The 22,503-nt window shown below is 51.4% G+C and overlaps 1 protein-coding gene across 1 annotated transcript in view; it reads left to right on the plus strand.

Moving 5' to 3' along the window:
* The first annotated feature begins 1,848 nt into the window (after positions 1 to 1,848).
* Positions 1,849 to 22,503, plus strand: part of MMP16 (matrix metallopeptidase 16) — a 162,402-nt gene continuing 141,747 nt past the window's right edge. Inside the window, 1 exon segment of the mRNA XM_033126614.1 lies at positions 1,849 to 2,299. Coding sequence (XP_032982505.1) covers positions 2,168 to 2,299 — 132 coding nt within the window. The 5' untranslated portion in view covers positions 1,849 to 2,167.

Genomic DNA, 22,503 nt, shown 5'->3' on the forward strand with positions numbered 1-22,503 from the left:
CACCCTTTGCTAGATTCTTACCATTGATGAATGCCCCCACTACATTCCGTTACTTTCTATTGTTACTTTATATGCAACACCATGTAACTTCTAGAATGGCCTTGCTTTTGCGTTGCCTTCTAATTGTTTCTTTTATGTAAGTTACCTTAACCCATGAGTTACAAAACAGGTAAAAACGGAAATGAATTTCTATATGGAAAGTCACTGGACTGTAGTGGGAAATGTGCTGAATCTGAGGTCAGAGCACTCAGGCTCGCATTCTGCCACTCGAATGGTTTGCGGGAAAGTTACATTTTATGAGCATCATTTTCTCCATCTGTAAAATGAGAAGGAAACAGGGATGTTGTGAGCCTTAACTGAGATACTATGTGTGGAAACATTCTGTGACTTTTAATATACTGTATGATATAAAGTATTTCTCGTGTCTTCCAAATTCTTTTGTGGGTAGGACATGCTGTGCACAGAGCAGAATATCAGGAAAGCCTCCGGAGAGTCTTGGGTCAAATTGGGTGGGTCGTTATTTCCTGCAAAGTCCCATTCCTCAGCTTTTTTGTGGTTCTCCTTAGGATGCAAATTATTATATATAGTCTGATGCAATTTCTGGCCAAGTATTTTGCGACATTTTCCATGGGCTTGCCAAGCATGACCTCTTACAGTCCTAAATGTCCCTTTACCAACTCTCAGGTAGCCTGTGCCTGGTCAGTTCTCTCTTCCGCCTCACTGAGGTCGCTGTCCTACCTGGAGCCGCCTTCATTCCCGGCCGCGCTGCCCTTCTTTCCTGTGGGCCCCTCTTCCCCTCTGCTGGCTGCCTGGGAGAAGCACACTCGCTGGCCGGGCCCCACACACATGCCTCCCTTCCCCGCCTCCTGCAGCCAAACCATCACCTGCCCAGGGCTGTGGGCATCCGAGGCCGCCCACCGCTGCGGCTCCAGTCCCATCGGCAGCCTCCCGTCCCGCCAGCCCCCCGCTGAGATCTGCTCCGAGTTGCTCAGGTGGCTCCCTCCTCCCTTCCAGCGGGTCCCTGCGCGCCCACTCACGCCCACTCGCTCCGGTGTGGTGTGTGTGGACACCTAGGACCACCCTTCCTTGGTCCCAATGTTCATGTGTGTCCACCCGACAGAACACCTTTGAAAAGTGAGCATTTTCTTCCTGCTTATGTTTGACTAGAACCCCGCCCCCAACCCTGGGCCCACTCCAGGCGCCTGGAGGGCGTGGTGATGGTGGAGGGGACTCGGGGAGACCACAGGCCACAGGCTGGGTCGGTGGACCCCAACAGTTGGGATGGTCAGACTTCCATCTCCGGCTTCTCAAACTTGGCCATCCGGGCAACCAACCTGCGCTTCCCTGAGGCTCAGCGCCCCCACCTCCGGGCAGCTGGATGGACGACGTGGTCGTGCCCAGGACCAGGCGGGCCGCTCCCCAGCGCGCCCGGGGTCCCCAGCAGGGCTGGCGCCTGTGCTTCTAGGGGTTCGGCTGGGTGGGCAAGATGACAGGGCCCGCCCGCCGGGGATGGAGTGGGTGTCTGTTCAGGACCTGGTCCCCAGCCGCGGCCCTTGCCGGCCGGCTGCCTCCCGGGCGCCGTGCAGTCCAGGCTCCTCTCCGGGCCGTCTCCCGAGCAGCACGCGCGCCTGGCTGTGAGCGCTGGTGTGCAGACGTGTGTGCGCTCCTGTGAGATGTGTGTGTGGTGTGCGCGCGCGGTTGTGTCTGTGCTCGTGTGCAGATGTGTGTATTGTTGTGCGCGCGTGCGCGCCGAGACCAGGGGCCAGCGGACCCGGAGGAAGACAGGAGGCGGAGTTATGTAGATTACGGATGAACGTTCTGGAGGGAGCGGGAGAGGAGGGACCGAGAGGCTGAGGCTGGAGCTGGGAGCAGTGGCCCTTCCGCAGGAGCTGGAGCGGGAGGCGGCGGCGAGCAGGGCGCACGCGGAGCAGGACGCGCGGGCGGGACGCTGCGCGGGGCCGGGCCGGACGCGGAGACGATGGTGACCGTGGGCCGCCGCTGACCTGCTGCGCTGCTCCGGGCTGCCGAGCGCAGGCCTGCTCCCGCCGCGGTGAACCTGCGGGCTCCTTCCCACCAGGAGTTTTGGAAAGGAAACGGGGAGGGAGGGAGGGAGGGAGGCGGAGAGGGAGGCGCCGGAGCTGGTGCGTGCGCTGGGGCACAGTCCGCTATGACCGTGCTCGCCCTCGGCGCTGGAAGACGGCTGGCTTCCGTGCAGCACTCGGGGGCGGCTTTCCTGCAGACCTTGCTGTGGATTTTATGTGCTGCCGTCTGCGGAGCGGAGCAGTGCTTCAATGTGGAGGTAAGGGAACCAGGCTTTCTCCCTCTGCCCGGCCCGGGCTGCTCCTGAAGCGCTTCGGTCGCCCCCGGGTCTGGGTTGCTCAGAGCGCGGTCTGAGCGGTGTCTCCTCCAGCCCAGACCCGAGCTGAGCTCCCGGGTCTCGGTGACGGATGCGCACAGACCGAGTCCGTTATCCCCGAGGCACAAAGCACGATGCTGTGCGCTCGGCCGTGGCGGCGCCGTCCCCACTCCCAGCGGGAGAGGCCGACGTGTGGCTCGGGTGGCCGCGCGGGGTGCGGGGTGCGGGGTGCGGGGCTCAGTGCCTGGCATCGGGGCGGCTCAGGCATTGTTCCGGGGCCCTTCTCCCGTGCTCCGTGTCAGACAAAGGAGGTTAAAATCAGAATCAGGGCCGGGGTGTGTGTGTGTGTGTGTGTGTGTGTGTGGTTGGGGGGGACTGCTGCGTTTATTGATGTTGCTTTGTGATGAAACACTTGAGTAGACTGAATCTTTTTCTCATTTAGATCTAAATTAATGCGCTGTGACTGAAGCTGGTACAGAGGGCTTGAAAACCGTCTCTTTTTAAGTGTCTTCTTCTCCCCTCCCCCGCCCCGAGAAACCTCAACGTGACTAAATGCAATAGTTCTGAGGTGTGTTTTTAATTTGATTTCACACTCTTTGGCAAAACGGAGAGGGTTTAGACTGCTGTTGGCTTTTTCTGTGGGGACAGACCAGACACAAAGCCAAAGGGAACTTAAGGGTAAGGACTGGTCTCACCTCAGCCCAAGTCTCTTCCCACTCGGCTGGGCGTGGAAGCCCTGATGGGCTGCAAGTCCCGAGCCGAGCCACGGCCACCTGGGCTGTCACACCCGCTTGCCACGCACACGGTGCAGTCCCAGCGCAGCCACAGGGCTGGTGAAATACACTCCTTTTCACTGGCCTCCTGTCTTCTGACATCTCAGAAGAATTAGGATTTAGTCTCTGAAGAATCGTGTGATTTTTACCTTGTGTTGTGATCCTTCAGAGCTTCCTGTCATTTCGGGGGAGAGGGCTGTGTTTACACAATAGCAGGACCTGTTGCACCGTATTTGAGCTCCTAACAGATTAACAGTGTGCATACGTGCCACCTGTGAGGGCAGGTTCTGGAATCACTCTGTTTTTAGAAACCGTTCTTAAGACCCCATGTAAAGAAGTGATGGTTGGTAGAGAAACACAGTATTTGAAAAAGTAACAACCAACAGCAAACGAGCTACAGGACTTCACAGATGTGAAGTATGCTCACGTTATGCAAAAACCCCAACTTGGAACCCAAAACTCTTTAACCCTTTGAAAAATACAACTTAGCTTTTCTGGATAAAAAGAGATGCAAAGGGGCTGAAAGTCTAGGCTGTTCTTGATGGCAGATTCTAACTTTTGGAATTCCATGGCACAGCTGGATGTGTGTATCTACCATGGAAATCAAGAGCTAGTGTGATGGTGAAATGCAGAGGTTTTTAGTTCATAGCTGGAGGAACGAGAGTGGCAAGCTGATTTATAAGGTGCCCAAGAGAAGACCTTGGCTTCAGTGATGACAGTGGTGCTGAGGTGGGAGGTGGCCCCCTGAGCCAGGCTTTCTCTGGTTCACAGAGAAGAGGGCGGGCCCTGCTTTGGAAACTCTTAGATTTGCTTTCAGACATCATTGGAATAGTGTCAGTGTTCTGATGAGGATTAGCTTTCTTTTTGAGGCTAAACATAAATTTAATTGCAGTCCTTCAAAGCGTGAATTCCTCAGTCACTTCAGTCAGATATTATCATGCAAGAAAAAGTTATGACTTTACTGAAAAAAAGGTTTCATTTTGAATTTCCACTATATCTGCTCTTTGTTCAAGATCTATGTGAAAAAGGGTTTGTGGGGGAAAAAAAAGAACCACTTTCCCATTTTCAGAGCATATTTATTATGTACATATTTATTACAGTGCAAAGATTTGATTATGAAGGATCAGAGTCATGTGACATGTGAGACCTTGAAAAGCTGATCTGTCACACAGGCGTCCTTATGTTTCATACTTTGTGTTTTTGCCGAGTAGCTTTTTTAAAGCACTTGAGCATATCCTTGGTTAGCTTTATGTCCTCCTTTATGTAACGATAACGTCCGTCTTCTTCTCTAGTTGTCAGTGCAGCTACGGGTTAATGCAACATTCTGTAAAGAGCATGGAATGCCAGGCTTTCCTCGGCCATGAAGTTCTGCCCAGGTCACTCGTATTAGAGCTTAGTGACGGGAAGAAAAGGCCGTCACATCGTCTTCAGAAAAGGCACTTGCATTGTTTCTTGTGCTTGCTTGCAGAGGCTACCCCAGCACACTTCATGTGATTGATTCTCAAGGACGGTCTTAAAATAAACAGCAGTGGTATCAATCACGCATGAAGCTCGTGTGACCAGCGCGTCTTCCGGCAGGCACACCTGCTGTCATAGTTGGGAGGGAGTGCTGACACGCTTGTTATGTGACAACTGGGATTACAATGCTCTCGTCCTCACTGAACTTCACCATGGTGGGACCCCGCTTCCATCCCTATCCTTCGGGGTTTAAAAACGCCTGTGTTTTTTCTCCTGGACGTGGGGGGCCTGGGTGGGGGGGGGGGTATTCGTGTTAACTCTTTCCCATCTGATTGTTACGAGTATAATAAACATTTGGAGTTTTCAAGGATCAGAGCAGGAGGTGTTTTGTAATATGCTGGTAAAAGTCTGTCACAGAGAGAGGAAGGGAGAGAGAGTGCATTGTGTTGGTGTTGGTTTTTAGGGAGCCTAAGGCAGCAGCGCGTCCTACAGCTGCGGAAGGGTCGGATGCTGCCGTCCCTTTGCTCCTGTCCCTGTGTGTCTCAGGCAGAACCCCTGGAAGGCCCTATTTTCAGCCTGAATTGGCTTCAAGATGTGTGTGTGTGTCGTCGGATCCATTTTGGGGAGCGGGCCTTGCTCTGTAAGCATTAGCGCCATGCAAAGGCCGCACGTGCTGGCAGGCGCTGGCGTCCGCTGCTGCCCTCCTGCCGCCCAGCCCGGAGCTGCCCAGGCTCCGGGGAGGGGCCCTGGTCGCAGATGGGCACCACTGCCTCTCCGAGCCCTAAAATCACCTGTCTCTAAAGCAGTGATCTTCTCCTAGTGGGGCTCTCATGATCCTGGGGCTTTAGTTTTAAATTCATTTATTTTTTCTATACTGCAAGCATTTTTTGTGTTGAAATTTGAGATAGACTGTCGTTCATGACAGTGAGTTTCATCCTCAACGTTGGTAGTTTGTCAAGTGTTAAATCTGTGAAGAACGTTTTTTTATTGTGTTCGAAACAACAGCAGACATTTCTAGTGAGGAAAATTATTTAAAGCCAATTTAGCGGTGAAATAAACGCTGGTAATTCTCTGAATGATGCACATGTCGGAGCATAAGAAGATGATTGCTTTTCTGGTGACAAAAATCTTGATAAGGAAAAATTGATTTTGTTGTTTCTAATTAAAGAAACAAGAGGGATTCTGGATTTCAAAAGAATGTTTAATGACAAATACCGTGACTCGTGAGTGTCACCATTTCCTACACTTTTCTTGCAGTTTGTTTCTTTAGCTGATTTAGTATTTATTTACTTTTGTCAAGTTCCTCTCGATCTGCCTGAAAGGTCAGTGTCTGCTTGGGTCCCTCTGCGCTGCATATAAACTTGGCAGTAATAGCTGGTGAGGCATTCCGGAGATAAAAATTTGTGTTTTACAGATTTTCAAATGTCATGTGTTGGGGACACTCTTTTCCTAGCTCTTGTGTTCTACGTGTGTCAGTAATCAGCGAGCATCATTTCATTTGTTCCTGGGGGGTGCTTGGGCTCCTTGATGAAGGGGCTCTTCTGACTACGCCCCATCATTTCCTATGGTGGCAGTTTCACCTGTTACCGGCGGGTGTCTGCCTGATTCAGAACGGCCTGTGTCGGCTGGCAGAGCCCTGGCTTTTTGGGGCGTCCCACATGTGCCGTTCACATGCTCATGAGGGCCCAGGGCGACGACCAGGAGACCAGGGGACTCTGTGGTCCTCAGGCCTCCCTCTGCTTCTGCTGCGTCCCACCTGACCTGGGCAGCTGTTCAGAGCTGTGTGGCCAGGATGCCCGGATCAGGGATATTCGCGAGACCTCACCTGTGAGCGTGTGCCAGGGCATAGGTGTCTTAGTGCCCCCACAGGAGTGCACAGGAAGCCCCCACCAAGCCCAGCCGGGCCCTTACAGCTGGGCTCTCTCTTCCGGTCTCTTCTCCCCATCATATAAGGATGGAGTTGGGCTAAACAGCCCCCTCCTTTTTTTTTTTTTTATTGTGGAGCAGTGCAGGGATTAAGAGCACATATTCCGGCACCAGATTGCCTGGATGTTAATGCTAGTCCTTCTACTGGCAAGTGAATTATTCAGTCAGTGTTGGACAATTTAATTCATCTCTGTGAGCCTCAGTGTACACATCTGTAAAATGGGGATGCCAACAGTGCCTTCCTCATGGGGTTGTTTTGATGGATAAATATATATATGTACGTATGTATATAGCATCATATTAGACAAATACATAGATAGGAATATGCCTTCACATGGTTAAACACTCAGTGCTTTTTAGATGACATTATCATTAGTAAAAAAATAAATGCTAATTCAAAGGTAACTGGCAGGACAGCATCTAATTCCCTGAAGTCGATCAGGTTGGGACATACCAGCTGGTCTCGGGAGATTTTATTTTAATGCCTTTTTTAGTTTTCAAAGGTGTAACATACTGAAAGCCAACCAAGCTACCCTGGGTCCATTTTCTTCCTGGGGGTCTCTCTTAGACAGTGAGCTCAACAGCGGGAGTTTCTCATTGTGTCTGGTCATCTCAGGGTAGTTCAGCTCACACCTTCTTTGATGAGAGTGGTTTTGCTGAAATCTTTCATCTTTCCTAGTGCTGTGGAAGGAAAGGAGGCCGTTGTGAGTCCGTGGCCTGTTTATTGTCACTGGCTCAAGGCCCACGCGCCTCCCCTCCACGGTGGGCACAGGAGTCCATAGGGAGCTCAGGCCAGCTCCGTATGGGACCCCGAATCCAGACCATGAAAGCGGTTTTGTCCATTTGTTTTGTGTTTTTAAATTGCTAGAGGAAAGAGGACGGAGGGCAGGGAAGGATACTAGAGTGTGTATTGCAATGACAACGGCTTCTTTTTGTTTTAAACTTCTTGTCCATGTAGCCAGCAGCACATTGTAATGGAACCTGGGACACAGGTCAGGGGTGGGTTTTAATTTTGGTTCCTGTACTAATAAGCTTTGATCCTGGACAACTCATTTCTTTACTGCTTTCATCTGCAGAAATGAGACTTGAACTAAGCTGTCACCATAGCCTTTTCCAAATTTGAAATTCTATTCTATTTAGCCTCTAAGCTTTATATAGCCAAAGGGGGAGGTGTACCTATTTACCCTGCAAATTTGGGGGCAACTAGATCACAGAGGTAGAGTGTTCAGATTTCCCCCCACCCCCCGAAATGCATATCACGAAGGAAGACAGAATGCACAACTTCCAGCTAACATTTGTTGTCATCTGTAATGACACGGGGCATTCCATCTTGGAAATAATCCTAGCCTTCTGCTGAGTAGTGAAAACACTGACAGCAAATTATATGTGATTTTTAAAATCAATTTTTGGCCAGGGTAGCAAACTTTAAAAATTTAATGTTGAAAACATGGCTTACTGTTATTTTGAAAAATATATATCATCTACTAGTGGTACTTCAATTATAAAAATGCAATTTGGAATAAGATCAAAATCTGATTTCTTTTTTTTTTGGGTGGGGGAAGGTCTCAATTCACATCCATGTATCTGTAAAAATATAGACATATTTTGTAGGGAAATGAAGTCCTTATACTGTGTGTCCCTTTTGCCCCTTGTGAAAAATAACTTTGGCACGTGGCTCTTTGAGGGTTATTTCTGTTCTTCACAGCACATTTGATTTCAAATGTGAAAAATCAGATTGCATTTGTTTTATAAAATGTGCAGCTGATGTGAACAGCAGAAATACCCCCTGCTAAAAGGAAGAAATCCTAAGTGACAGTATGTGTGATGCTTACGTTTTCTTTTGCCTTCCTTTGCTTTTTCTTGGGAAAGTTACTTATAGATTTTGAGGTTTTTCGTGAAACCATGCTTGGTTGTTGCTTCCTGTCGTTTACACTCTGAATGGATGCTGTTTGTCTCCGTATTTCACCACGGTCGTCTGGCACGGGCTCCCTTGGGTTTGGACCAGTGGGCTGTCTAAGGAGCCACGCAGAGGAGGCTCCAGGCTGGGAGCCAGCCAGAGGAAGGCCTCCTGTCCTGCCCTGTGGCTCAGTGACCTGAGGTGCAATATATGAAAGGAGGCTAGGGGGCGCTGTTGAGCTGCTTAGGGACTCCCCGGAGGGGAAGGTTTAACGGTTTACCATCAAGGACACTGGGGCCGGCAGTCCTGGACGATCCGAGTTTAAGGAAATCAGTGCTCGCAGGGTTTGTGGTTGGAACGTGAGCCACTTGGAACCAGTGAATACATACTGGATGAGCTGGGGACGAAATTAGCCCTTTGCGGGGAGGGTGGGAGCCCCCGACAGGGCAGATGGCAAGGACAGTCAGGACCCTCTGTCAGGTCCTCTGCCTGTGGGTGTGAAATAGGTCAGAGCTACGATGCAGACGCTGGCGATGTCTGTATTCTCCTCTCAGCTAAGACGACTGGTGGGTAACCGGGCCGACAGGAAAGCTGGGTAACGAATTCCATCATGCCTTTTAGAGTGTGTGTAGCAGAAATCCAGTTTTCAAAGCTCGTCCCACTGAAGTTATTTTATTTTTCAGGTTTACCATAGGACCTTATTGAATAAATATTTTTCAATGAAAGCAGATTTGAACATATGGGTCTCACCCATTTCTCTTTTGAAAAAACAAGTAAGAAATGAGTCAGAAAAGTGTGAAACTGTGTCTTTTCCTTTACAAGGAGCCCCAGATATGCTTTCAGTTGAGCGGATTACTATCTGACCTCTGGTGGAGGGCGGGAACAGAAACAACGCGGTCACTGCCGCAGCGGCCGTGCCACCCAGGCGTGATGGCCGACTCACAGGCGCCTGTCAGAGTTTCCGAAGGTGTTTGAATCTCGTCAGGAAAGTGAAATAGGGATAAATGAAGTAAGCCACGGCCTCACAGGCATCCATTTTCAGGAGAGACAGTCCTGAGAGTGGTGCATTTTGAAATGACCAAACAACCCAAACAGCCAGCTCACCGGGGTGGGATTTTACGGTGTTTGCTTAAGTCGTGCTTCAGTTAAGGGGGGACACACTGCACCTTTTTTAGGGGAGCCGGATACCTTTTTGAACTTTCTTTCATGTCCCTAAATCGCGTGCACCTGAGGTGATGTCAGTGCGAGCTGGCGTGTGCTCAGACCTGAGAGCCGTCCGTGGGCTGCGGGCATTTGTTCCACGCGAACGTCTCACAGTTGAACCCACCGTGTGTTAATAGTTTCTTGCCCCTCGTTCATAGTGATGAGAAATTCAGAGTTGTCTGAGGTTCTGATGTCAGGGCACGCATCCCCTTTTTGCACAGCAGCTGGGCACTTCCTACGTATTTCTTCCCGTGGGGTCTGGGGGAAATTTGCACCTCGGTCACATTGCAGGCCACCCGGCTTGGACAGGGGGGACCGTTTTGCGAGAAGCCACATTTCTCCTCCACCCTCTTTCATTGTGAATGAAGTAGAATAGATTCCAGTCACTTCCAGAATCCACTGTGCAGTCAGTGATTTGTGTGAAATGAGAAGAAACCTACAAAAACCACTCCCAGTTACAGGCCCAAGTCCTCTGGAGGGCTGGGTGTCTGCGTATTGCAACAGGTCGGTTCCTACGTATGACTGACCCGTTGGCTCCTGCACGTGGGCTGAGTGAAACTGTCTGCCCCGCGGGTGATTCCCACATGTTGCATACGCAGCCTTTGCCTGGTTTTGACCATTCACGAGTGGCTTTGTGATCTCCATGGCTTGTCTGTGGCCCAGGTCTGTAGTGACAGCACTGAGGCCGTGCAAAGCAGGCCCCCAGGTCACCAGGGAGAGCGTCAGCCCCTTCACTCTTGCTGACGACCCGTGGGTCGGCATTCTATGCTCATGCGATGGGCTCCTAGCCACTGGTCCAATGGAAGCGCCTGGATGGCATGCCGTCCCCGCAGTGCAGGGAACGTGATCCAGCCACGTTACAGAGCAGGCACCCCACCTTCCTCGTGTGTACGGTGGGGATGATACTAGTCAACTCACAGGTGGTAGTAACATCACAGAGGTAAAGGGGGTGGGCCAAGGCAAGTAACAGGCTCCTGTTGTGTCTTCCTCCTGAAATAACTGTGACGTGGACAAAATGTGTGGAACAATGGTTTGCAAGTCACTGGACATCAGGGAATGAAGAGTACCGAGCTCTGTGGCTGACTCAGTTTTCCTGAGAGGCTTTCCGGGCAATAGGAGCAGGACAGCAGGACCCAGGTTGAGCGGGCAGACTCCCTGAGTGATGGAGGTGGAGCTGGGAGGTGGGGAGACCGTGGTGAGTGACGGAGATGGAACTGGGAGGTGGGGAGACCTCGGTGAGTGATGGAGATGGAACTGGGAGGTGGGGAGACCTCGGTGAGTGACAGACATGGAGCTGGGAGAGTAGGGAGACCTCAATGAGTGACGGAGATGGAGCTGGGAGCGTGGGGAGACCTTCACAGGTCAGCATGGCCAAGGACCGAGCCGCCCAGAGCCAAGGAGCAGAGGCTGTAGGGAGATCCCTGTGGTTTCAGGTGAAGGCTGCCCAACCCCTCCTGTGAAGTAAGGGCTGGGGTCAGATGGGAGCAGATGGGACAATGCTGGTGCTTGCACAGGGCCTGAAAAGCAAGGTCTGAAAGGATCAGACGGATTCTAAGTGGCTTTGTGCCTTCCCAGAACCAGCCCAATAGGATGTGCAGTTATACACCACGGCGGCACCCGGGAAGTTCAAATTTGCAATTCTAGCCTCCAATTAAAAAAAAAAAAAAATTACAAAGCATGTAAGGAACCTGGGAACACAACTAAGGAGGAAAAACCTCAATCTGAACCGAGCGAGAAATGGCACAGTGTGAATTAGCAGACCGGGATATTCAAACAGTATTAACTGTGCTCTTTGTGGAAAAAATTGAGACATGCTAGATATTGAAAAGGACTCCAATTAAACTTCTAGACATCAGAATTACAATATGTGAGATTAAAGATACACTTGGAATTTAAGCAGATTTGATGTCACTGAAGGAAAAATAATAGTAAACTTGAAGTCAATAGAAGTTATCCAGAATGAAACACATAGAGAAAAGAAAATTTAAAAAGTGAAAAGAATATCAGTGCTGTATAGACCAGCTTCAAGTGGCCTGATGTTATATGTAATTGGAGTCCTGAAGGGGTAGGCATAGAAAAAGTATTTCAAGATATAATGACTAAATCTTTTCATAATTTGGTGGAAAATATGTGAACTCATGGATCCAAGAAGCATAGTAAATCTCAACCACAAGAAACGTGAAGAAAACTACACTGCAATCAGATTGCTCTGATGAGTGACAAAGAGAAAATCTTAAAAGCAGAAAGAGAAAAAAAACAAAAACCACCTTACATATAGAGGAACAAAGAAACGACAGATTGTTGGTCAGAAGTCATGCAAGCTAGAAGACATTGGAGAAGTATCTTGAAAATGCCAAAAGAAAAAAAAACACTGTCAAGTTGAAATTTTATACTCACTAAAAGTATCTTTCAAAAATGAAGGCAAAAACAGATGATTTTTAGGCATCTGGAAGCTCAAAGATTTCATCACCAGTAAGAAGCGCTGCATGAAATAAATGTTAAAGGGAGTCCCGCCTGGCGACAGCCTGGGCCCAGCTGCCTGCTCAGGGCCAGCCCACGCTGGGTGTGCTCACCGAGGGTGCCACTCAGTAGTGAGAAAGGGGTGAACCGCCGACACGTGGGGCAGCCTGCGCGAATCTCAGCGTCACTGAGTGGATGGGGCCGGACAGAGCAGCACGCACAGCGAGGTTCTGCTCCCCTGAAATGAGAGCAAACGCACACTGCTGTACGGCCAGAGGAAGCAGATCCATGTTTGCTGTGGACCTAGAGGGGAGTGGGGGAGGGGGGTAGGATGGTGGAGGTGGGAGACGTTTGTCCACAACCTGATGGTGGAGATGGTCTTACCGTCCAAACTTATCAAATGGTGCCTTGTAAATATGCACCGCTCACTGTGTGTCAGTCACCCCTCAACAGAGCTGTTACAAAGTGTACGTCATCCAGTTGTTAGCACATAGTAACCGACCTGCTAAGGAGCAGCCGCTGGTAGTGACAGGTAGGCGGTAGCCTGCGATGGCGAAGTGGCGACCTGCCTGACTGTTAAGTACTGGCCGGGTCCAGGCTATGCGCTGGGCCACATCTTACTCTCTGATGTTTACTTAGGCATGTCTGTGGGTTCCTAGACTTCAAATCCTCCGAGAAGACAACTGCCGGGTGTATCTCTAGGTCCCACCCCTTCGCTCAGCTTAGCCTGTGTTGTCACATCTGCTGGCCCTCCCTCCCAGGCTGCCCTGACCGTGTCCGGCGCTGGCGTTTGCTTCTGGCCTCCCCGAGGGTTCCCGTCACTGCGCTGGCACCACCTGGGGGTTTGTGTCTGAAGAGTGGGCACTGCCCCCAGCTCCCTGTCCCGCCCTCGCTAGTCCCAAGAAGCACTTGTCTCCCACTGTAACATGCGTGTTCATGTTGCCCATGTCTCCTGTGTACCTGGCTACACACTGAGCTGAGCCCGGGTCTGCTCTGGACACACTGTGTCCCCCACAGCCGCCTGCCCCTGTTCTGGCCTCGTTGCAGCTCAGAGTTTACGTCCTGCACCTGCAGTGCAGCTCAGCGGTCCTCAGAATGATTGAGGTCACCGAAGAATATTTATTACATGGTTTCTAACCTATATTTACAGCACTAGACCATTAAACATGAGAATGTTTTAAGATACTTACTTAGAAACTCATTTAAAAATAACAAAAATACTGTTAACGTAGATAACATTTTTATGAAAATGAAATTTTATGGATAAAAATGTAAAACAAAAGACTTTGATTTACATTTCCCCAAATACCTTTAGTATCTGGCCCAAGAAAAGAGAGCTGGGTTCCGGTATGTGTTTTGCATTCCCACTTGCGGTGTTATAAATCACGTGTCAGTTGCATGCAAATGAGGGTGACAAGGCAAATGACATCATATTAAAGTCGTTTGGCATCGCAGGTTCCTCTGAGAGTGTTGGGATCCCCCGAGGCCCGTGGACCAAGCTTTGAGAGCCAGTGCTGAGCAGTTAGCAGACACTGCTTTTCCCCGGATGTGCCAGGTGCATCCGCCTGAGGGTCTCGTCCTCAGAAGCCGAATCCCGTCGTTTCCTCCCTCCCTCTCCACGTCCCCATCGGGCCCTCCCCTCACCCCCATCTTCACCCACCTGAAATGAGCCCGTGTGCATTTGTAATAACCTTCTCTGCTTATTCTTGAAAGAACCTTTCATACTTATACAGTGTTTTATGTTTCTTCAGAGTTAGGTACTGACGTTTGTATGTAAGACAAAAAGCTTGCCCTTAAAATTGCTGTTGAAAATCCACTAAACGGCTTATGATGAACGGCTGAGACTTGGCACGTGGACATTCGGACGCCAGGTGTCACCTGTGTCTCTGCCGTTCGGTTTTGGTTTTCCTGTCTGCAGCCATGAGCCGGGGGAGAAGCTTAAGGGGCTTGGGATTACATACGTTCCCCGTCTGTTGCCTGGGGCTTATGGGTGCGTTTGGTGAGGTAGAGGAGCGTAAACGCACGTGCAGGCCGTCTGCTGCACAGACCTTGCGTGCAGTAGGTTCCTGCCCGCCTCCCGCTGTCACTTGCAGCTTCGTGCTGAGGAGACCACGTACGTCTGCCTCGGTCACCGCTGCACTGCCGGGCCTGACGCTGCCTCACACGAGCCAGGCAGCTCAGCGGACGGACCCTGAAGGGGACAGTGGCTTGCATCGCCCCCCCATGCATGGACGTGAGCTTCTGGTTTAACTGGCGTTTCCTTCAGTCACCTTATTCAAAATCTTTAGCTTCTAATCGTGGCAGGTCCCGTTCATGTTACTGACTAATGGTTGACCAGCAAGTAGCTTGGGCTTCTGGCATTTTTTCTAGACTTCTCCCACGGGTTACACCGGTCCTTCTGCTGTGTGTTTTCTGCCTTCCTTCGCCAATAGAACGTTTTTACAAGTACCTGTTGGCTTGGTATTAAAAAAGTATTGTAACATTGGTCACTTTTCAGAGGCGTGTATCAGAACACCTAGGGAAAATATGAAAGAAAAATAACCTTGTTCGAGTTCAGCGACTTCAGTTGTCATTACTACTAATAAACGACACCCTCCCGGTTTTCAGGAAAAAGCAGAAACGATTTCACTGGACGTGTGAAATCGTTTCCGCGCCTCGGGGCTGCGTGGATGAGGCAAACGCTGACGGGCGGGCCACCTTTGCGTCGTTAGCGTGTAATGCCCCAGGGGAGGCGTCACGTGGCAGCTTGCATTTCTCTCCCATCACTCACATTATGTGTGCACAAGCAGGTGTGTCCAGTGTCCTGACGAGCACGGGACCGCTGCTGGACTGTGAGCACCGGGCAGACGGGCCGGGCTGCGACCGGCGGGGCAGGTGCGGGAGACGCCGCCCTCACGCGCCTTTCCGGACGTGCGCTGTCGTCTGGATGACATCTTCCTCCGGAGGGCGACGTGTGTCCCTCGAGCGTGAACAGTCCTTTAATCCCCTTGGCATGACGACGATGGCGGCCCTTGCTGTGCCAGGTCTGGAGGGAGAAGGGAGGCAGCCGTGGGGCCCGGCCTGCCGCTGTGATGCAGGCGTACAGGCTGCTGGGTGGGCTCGGTCACCGGGCACAGAGCACTGGCTGTGACCAGAGGGCCCCCCTCTGTTTCTCAGGGACATGTGAGCGCTTCGTTTTTTAAGTCGTCATGGCAGGGTATGTTCCAGTCTGATAACATGGTTATCCTTCGCCTGCAACTGACTGATTTGGTGGGATAAGGACACTTCGGTTCCCAGGGGGCGAGAGGCTTTAGTCACACGTGGATGGCACCCTCCTTGGCAGGCACGGGGGTCACTGTCACGCGTGTGGTGGGTTGTCTGTGCTGGGGTCCAGTCTCTGAGGCTGAGGAAGAAGTGGGAGGGGGTAGGCCCCTCACTCCCGGGTGCTTGCCCTTCTGGCTTCCTCCTTCCCGGGGATCCAGACCGGGGCTGGTTCATGGGGTTAGCAGTAACGCAGGAGCTTGGAGTTTGGGGCACTTTCATTCTTTGTCTTTTTATTTAAACATCTTACTGATGATACAAATGGATAAGCAAATGCGTGAGCCACAAGGAAAGGAACTGATCTGTTTGCAATGCACCTTCTTCACGTTGGGAACGGTGGGTGGGTAGCTGAGCTGCGAGCGCAGGTAACAGGGCCGGGCTTCCCCAAATCAGCTCAGCCCACTGCTCTGTCCATTATGCCTTCTGCCCCGTCTCCACCTCCTCCGTGATTTTACGCGGTGAAGATACAGAGGAAGTTTGGATTTGTAGTAGGCACGTTACAACCTATAAATATAATATTAGAAGTGAGCTGAGAAAGACAGTTTGACCTGTACGTTGTCCATGCTTAAAAAATGCAGCAGGCCCGTTTAAAATTAATTACAATCATGCATTGAAAGTCCACTTGATTTCGCGTGCGCTCACTCCTGCCACGTGGCGTATGCATTGGGAGAAGTGTATCGGGTGGAAGCCGTGTAGCACCATTTACACAGGCAGCTGGAGAGTAAGTAGCACTGAGCTGAAGGGATGCCACCAGTGCTTAAGTGCTGGGTCCGTCATCTCTTGCTGTCACTTCTTTTTGTGTCATGGAGCTGTGGGCTTTCAGGGGGCAGACAAGTCATCCCTAGGAGCTTGTCTAAGGTGACACCCCGTGGCTCCTCCAGAAGGTCTGTTCCAGGGTGTCTGAGGGCGACCGTCAGGTGCTGCCTTTTGGAAAATGCCTCCCTTTGCCATCGGTGACTTCCTTGCTGCCACCGTTATCTGGCTCGGGGAAGCACGCGTGTAGAGTGTCCCCAAGGACTGGTCTCAGCGAGTCCCACGTTTTCCAGTTCTTCCTCTAAATTGCAGTCAGGTTTATTGGCCTGTAATTCTCTGGTTCATCTCCTGTTGCAAACGTAAACTTGGCAGTTAGAGGCGTACATTTCTCCCTCCTGGTCTGCACTTTGATGCTGAGATGGGTCTGTGTTCTTGGGGTGTCTGGGGAGAGGAGGTAGGGCTGTTTGGAAGCCATGATGAGTTTGAACAGAATGCACTCCCAGTGTCTGCTCTTCTGCTGTGCTATCGGTAACCTTCCCTTGGCTCTGTCCCCTTCTCTCTGCACCTTCTAGTTGCTGGAACAGGTACAGCTACAACGCAGCTACCGTATTTCCCCGAAAATAAGACATAGCTGGACAATCAGCTCTAATGCATCTTTTGGAGCAAAAATTAATATAAGACCCAGTCTTATGTTACTATAAGACTGGGTCTTCTAATCTAATCTAATGTAATATAATATAATATAATACCTGGTTATTTTTACTATAAGACTGGGTCTTATATGATATCATATAGTATAATATTATATGATATTATATAATATAATGCTGCGTCTTATATTAACTTTTGCTCCAAAGGCGCATTAGAGCTGATGGTCCAGTTAGGTCTTATTTTCGGGGAAACATGGTACCTGTCTCACTTTGTCTACCCGTCACTTCCTTTTTCCTCTGCCCTCTTTGAAAGGCCTGGGTCCTTGCTTCATGCGCAGCTGAGCGTACTGGATTCACCTGCATATGGCAGACGTGTAATATTTGGTTGCATTGAGTATTTTTTCTCAGTTGTCACCTTCATAGACTTGGCTTCCTGGCCTTGAAAAATAGCCAGTTTTTATTGAGCACTTCGCAAATGTCCAGGCCTCTGCTAAATGTTATGTATATTACCTTATTCCACTTCTAACTCTCTGGGGTGTATGAAATATTATTACCATAGTCATTTCACTGACAAAAATGGAGGTGCTAGCAAAGATGAGAAACTTGCCTGAGCAGTCTTGCAGCCAATAAATCTGAAAGCTGGGACTCAACTGCAGTCTAAATGCACAGCACTGAGTACTACACAGCACTGAGCTCAGTCACAGTACTGAGTGCTCAGCCACAGTCCTGAGCACTGCACAGCACTGAGTACTACCCAGCCATAATACTGAGTACTACACAGCCACAGTACTGAGTACTATACTGTTATTAACATGACAAAAACTATTGAAAATGCAATTTGATGTCCATTTAATTTTCTTATATTTCCACTCTTTTAATGAATTCACCCTAAATGCTAACTTGAAATGAAAAAACAAAGATGTTACTAATGAATATCCTCCAAAATGCTAGGCTTGGCCTTCCCTTGGACTTTTTTCCTTGCTTCATCTTGCATGAGCCTGTTCACTCGAGTATACGCTCTGTCAGGAGAGAGCTGTAGTTTGCCTCTGCCTCGATCTTCTCTGCCCCTTGCTCTAGACGGTTCCCTCTGTGACCTCTAGTGCAGGCAGGGCGAGCCAAGGCCCTGGGACCCACACTCTGAAGCGTGTGTCCGGGCATAGCGTCCTCCGGCAGGAGGAAGGGCCTTTCCACTTCCGTCTCTCGTCACAGCTCCTGGAGCTTCCAGAAGTGCCGCCGGCTTTGGCACCCACCAGCACTTCTCGGTTAATGAGGGATTTAAAACCCTTTAGTCACATCCGTAGTACAACGTATTCATAAGTCCCTGTTCCCCTTAAAAACTGACCTCGTTTTTGAATCAACTTCAAATGTAAAATTAAACGAGGTGTTGCTTATTTGAATTGGACAATCTCTTCAGTGCTTGAATATTTAGAGGAATTCCCAGTTGCGCTTCTGCAGACAGACGTGCGTGCAGAGGAGATCCAGCTCAGATTGTGGTTGTGTTCTGTGTGTGCTTTTGTCTTCTAGAAAGGTGCGGACGTGGAAGGTGTCCTGCTTCGTTGAGCACCATTCTTGCTTTGTAGTTGGGAGTTGGTGTTTAGATTCAGTAAGAGACAAATTGGGAGTTGTCACCCCCCGCGCACTTTCTGCCTCGGAGGGTCGTGGGTTCTAATGCCTGCTGTGAGGTGGGACTTACTGAGCTGTTGTTAGATAACTAAACTTAGTACTTGTCTGTAAAGTCATAAAACCCTTGACGCAGGAAATATTTAGGCTTGGGAGAACTGCACAGATCCACAGACTGGAGCTCATAAGAAAATTCTGACATTACATGATCCATTTTCTCATTATGCCGGGGAGGAGATGGAGTTCACTATCTTGCATTTTCTCAACCGTGTGTCAGTTCAGTGGACGTCCTGAGCTGACTGCGCCCTTCGGCTTCCCACACATGAGGCAGGCATGTGTCAACTGTGCCCTGTACATGCGTGTCACAGGGGACCCGGCTAACCCACAGCACGGCCTTTCCCGTGTGGCACCATCTCGGCCTGTGCGCTCCATGGTGGCAAACTTACCCACTCTCTCGGATTCCCTTGTGACCGCCACCCCAATCTGGCACTTTCCTGGCCATTCGCACTCCCGCACAGGAAGGTGAAAATGGGTGACAGGGACAAGCACGTTTCCAGCTGAGCACCAACAGCTCTGTGATGAGCAAGGGTGCAGGTGGGCAGGCTGCCAGCCAGGGCCGGGGCTCGGGGGCCGGCTGGGCTGCAGGGGAGGGTCCCCCGACACTTCGGAACAGGGTTTTCTCCTGTCTCAATAAGGGGGACAGAATTTACCTATCTGAGCTGTTGCCAGGGTTTCCGATTATAATTGCTATGAGATGTGTGTGTGTGCTTCCTCTGGAGCCATGATTCAGTATTCACTAATTAGTGATGATGGTGAACTTTGCAGAACATGAAGTATTACTAATAACGAGCAATGACCGTTTTAAAGTAAGAGCTAAAAGAAAATGTGTCGTGTGAAATGACACACTATTGTGCATATACTTCCTGTGTGAGAATGTGTGTGTGTGTGAGACATGTACATGTATTCTGTTTGTTCAACTTTTTGAAATCTCTTTTCTTCCTGACAGGAGTCTTCTGATGTGAGAATCATGCTTTTTGAGTCAACTATATGGGCTATTACAACTCTCTTTATATTTTGCATGCTTTTATAATAGCTTTCAAAATGTTTTCTTTTCCTGAAGAACAATGTAGGCATTTCAGAAACATGGAGACATGTTAAGAAGAAAACAAACGTACCTCATGTTCCTGTGACCTCTGCTGTTTTCCCGTTAGCCTTTCCTCTCTGTGACCTGACACTCTGACCCCTCCTCCGCGTGTCCCCTCTCCGAGCTGCACCATCTGACTGTCCCCGCTGTCTGACTAGCGTTCTGGTTGTCAGGCAGCAGCTTGCAGCTTGGCCACCCGCTGTCTGCAGGAGGCACCCTTCTTCCCCTTCCCCACTGGCAAACAAACCCTCCGGTTTCCTGCGGGCCTCTCTCCTAGACCTGTGAGGGGAGGATTTTCTGTGCCCTCTCTTTCTCCCCCAGAAAGTGTCTAATAACTATTTGCTGAATGAAAAGATAAACGCGAGTGAATGTGTCAGTCACAGAACAGTGAGTGGCCGAATGCCCTTCATCCATGTCTCTATTTCCCAGAACGCAAGTCCTAAAACTTGGAACCTCTACGTCCAAAGCTGAGGTCTTTTAAAGTTCTCGGTGCCTCGTCAGCACGGCTTTCCCGAGAGGCAGCCCCGGTTGCACTCCCCACGGGCGTGTGCGCGTTCCTGCCTCACTGTGGCCCCGACAGCACGCGTTCTGTGTGAAAGCTCTGCGCCCGTCTTGGGGCAGTAAGATGGACTCGACCATTTCCGGCTGTGCCACGGCCTGAATCACCCCGACTCTCCACTTAGTGTGGATGTGACCTCAGGGAGTGGAATTTCTTTGCACTACAGTTTCTTTCCCTGTGAAATAAGACTCCCATTGGTGCCTATCTCAGAATCACTTGGTGACGGTGACACAAAGATGCCTGATCCGTCAAAGCTCGGGCCCTTTTCTGACCCGTAGGACGTGACCAGTGAACGTGGCCACGGCCCGCACAGGCCGGGAACTCAGCAGGTTAGTGTTGAAAGAATGTGCCTCTCAGCACACGTCTGGGTCCAACCGTTCGTTTACCATCCATGTGCCCGTGATTTTGTTCCCTAAATCCGTGTGACGTCCCCGCTGTTCCACGTACTCGGTTAGCGGGAGGAGCTCGCATGGTGAGAGAAGCGGCGTGGTTCCCGCCTCAGGTCACAGGCGTGGAGCAGGTGCACGCCTAGATGAAACCGGAAGATGTTGGTGACGTGTTGGTAGGTGCTGCGACCGAGATGCACTTGTACCTGAGAACTGACAGTGGGCTTTGCTCCCGCTGTGGCGGCTCCTCCGACAGGTGACATCGGATCCGCTGTGGAAAGAATGGGCACAATTATGTGTCTAAACTACCAGGGTGGGGGCCTCCCTGCGGGCAGAGCCACACGGAGGCGGTGGGAGGGACGGAGCTGAGAGCAGGGCTGGCGGGGCCGGCGTGGCTGCAGCTCAGACCGACCCGCGCTGGGTGTGCGCTGGGGCTGAACCGCGCACGGGAGCGCGGAGCTTGCCGGGCGGCGGCGTCCTTCTCCTGTGGGCAGTGAAGCCCCTGCCAGCCTGTGGTGGGCGGCAGAGTGGGGTTCATGTGCAGTGGGGAGACGTCACCCAAGTGGAGAAGCCAGTTCTGTGGCCATCGCAGCGTCCTCGGGGGACACGGTGTCACTGCAGCTCGAGAGGAGAGGTCGGCTAGAGGGGACCGTGAGGAAGGGCCCGACGTGTGTGCTGCAGGCTGTGCTTCCCACCAGCACCTGAGGGCCCTACGGTCACAGACCCGTTCGTGGGGTGGTCTGTTCTCTAAACGGCGCTGCTGACCAGACGACGCAGAGGAGGGGTCCAGTGTATCCAAGTGAGTCCTGGGTTTGGCCTCGTCACAAGGGAGTGACAGTGACATCACTGAGGACATGGGACGGGCACAGACAGGGCTCAGGAGTTGATTTGGGAGGGAGGTGGAGGCATTTGTCGGGAATGAGGAGAAGGCGAGTTTTCCTGAAGCTCAAGGAGAAGCGTGGGCTGGGCCGTCACACAGACGGATCGTACCTGCAGGAGCTGCCAGGCGGGGTGTGAAGAGGGGGCCTCCGAGGAGGGGAAGCGCGTGTGCAGTCAGGAGCCGGCCTGGAGGGGGGCGGAGAAGGAGGTGGAGAAGGAGCGGGCGCCCCGAGGGGAGCCAGGGCTCTGCTGGCGGGGAGTGTGGTTCCACCCCATCCAGCAGTTCTGGGGCTGGACAGTGGTGACGGCTGGCGACAGTGTGAACACCACGGGGCTGTCCACTTAAGAAGAGTGAAAATGCGAGTCGTGTGGTAGGTATACTTTTCCACAGTGATACGTTTTATGCAGAGAAAAAGCCGTGGGAAGGATCTGTCGGAGGCGGCAAGGTGGCGTGGGCACTGAGAGAAGCGCTGTCAGCACGTCTTGTCTCCCCTAAGGCGCGAGGCGTGGGGTCGCACTTGGTCCTGGGACTTGGGCTTCAGAACAAGTCGCACGTCCCTCGTGAGGCGTGAGAGAGAAGGGCGTCTGGGGCAGTAACAGCTTCGGGTTCATTGTCTAGAAGTCCTTGGGGAGACGGTAAAGTGTTGAGAAAGATAAGACAGGCCTCGTCCGTCCGGGATCGGAGTGTGTCAGGGAGACAGGATGAAATAGGCACAGTACCCTGCGTGACGTGCTGTCACAGGGAACACGGCGGCCTCGGGAGCCGGGGGCGTGGCGGGGACGATCGGCCGGCCTCACCACCTGAGGCAGTGGCGTTGAGGTCAGCCTCGTGGCTGACGCGTCGGTCGTGGGAAATGCGGCGTGGAGGCGGCTGTGGGGGGAAGAGGGGCTTTGACGCCTTCTAGAAGGAAGTGGGCCGTCACAGCTGGCTGCAGAGGCGTCATTCTATGGAGCGTGGGTGCCACCGTGCCGCGTCCACGGTGTGTGGCCAGAGCAGGACCGGGGGGCTCTTACCTGCTCCCAGGAGGGACCTCCGCTCACGGCCCCCAGGCCTTGGCACATTACGCACTTCTCTCCCAAACTCAGTGCCGTCAGTGCCCACGGAAGGACTGGGTCACATGCCGCCTCCCACCCTCCCA

Source organism: Rhinolophus ferrumequinum, chromosome 14 (assembly GCF_004115265.2).
Source record: "Rhinolophus ferrumequinum isolate MPI-CBG mRhiFer1 chromosome 14, mRhiFer1_v1.p, whole genome shotgun sequence".
NCBI lineage: Eukaryota > Metazoa > Chordata > Mammalia > Chiroptera > Rhinolophidae > Rhinolophus > Rhinolophus ferrumequinum.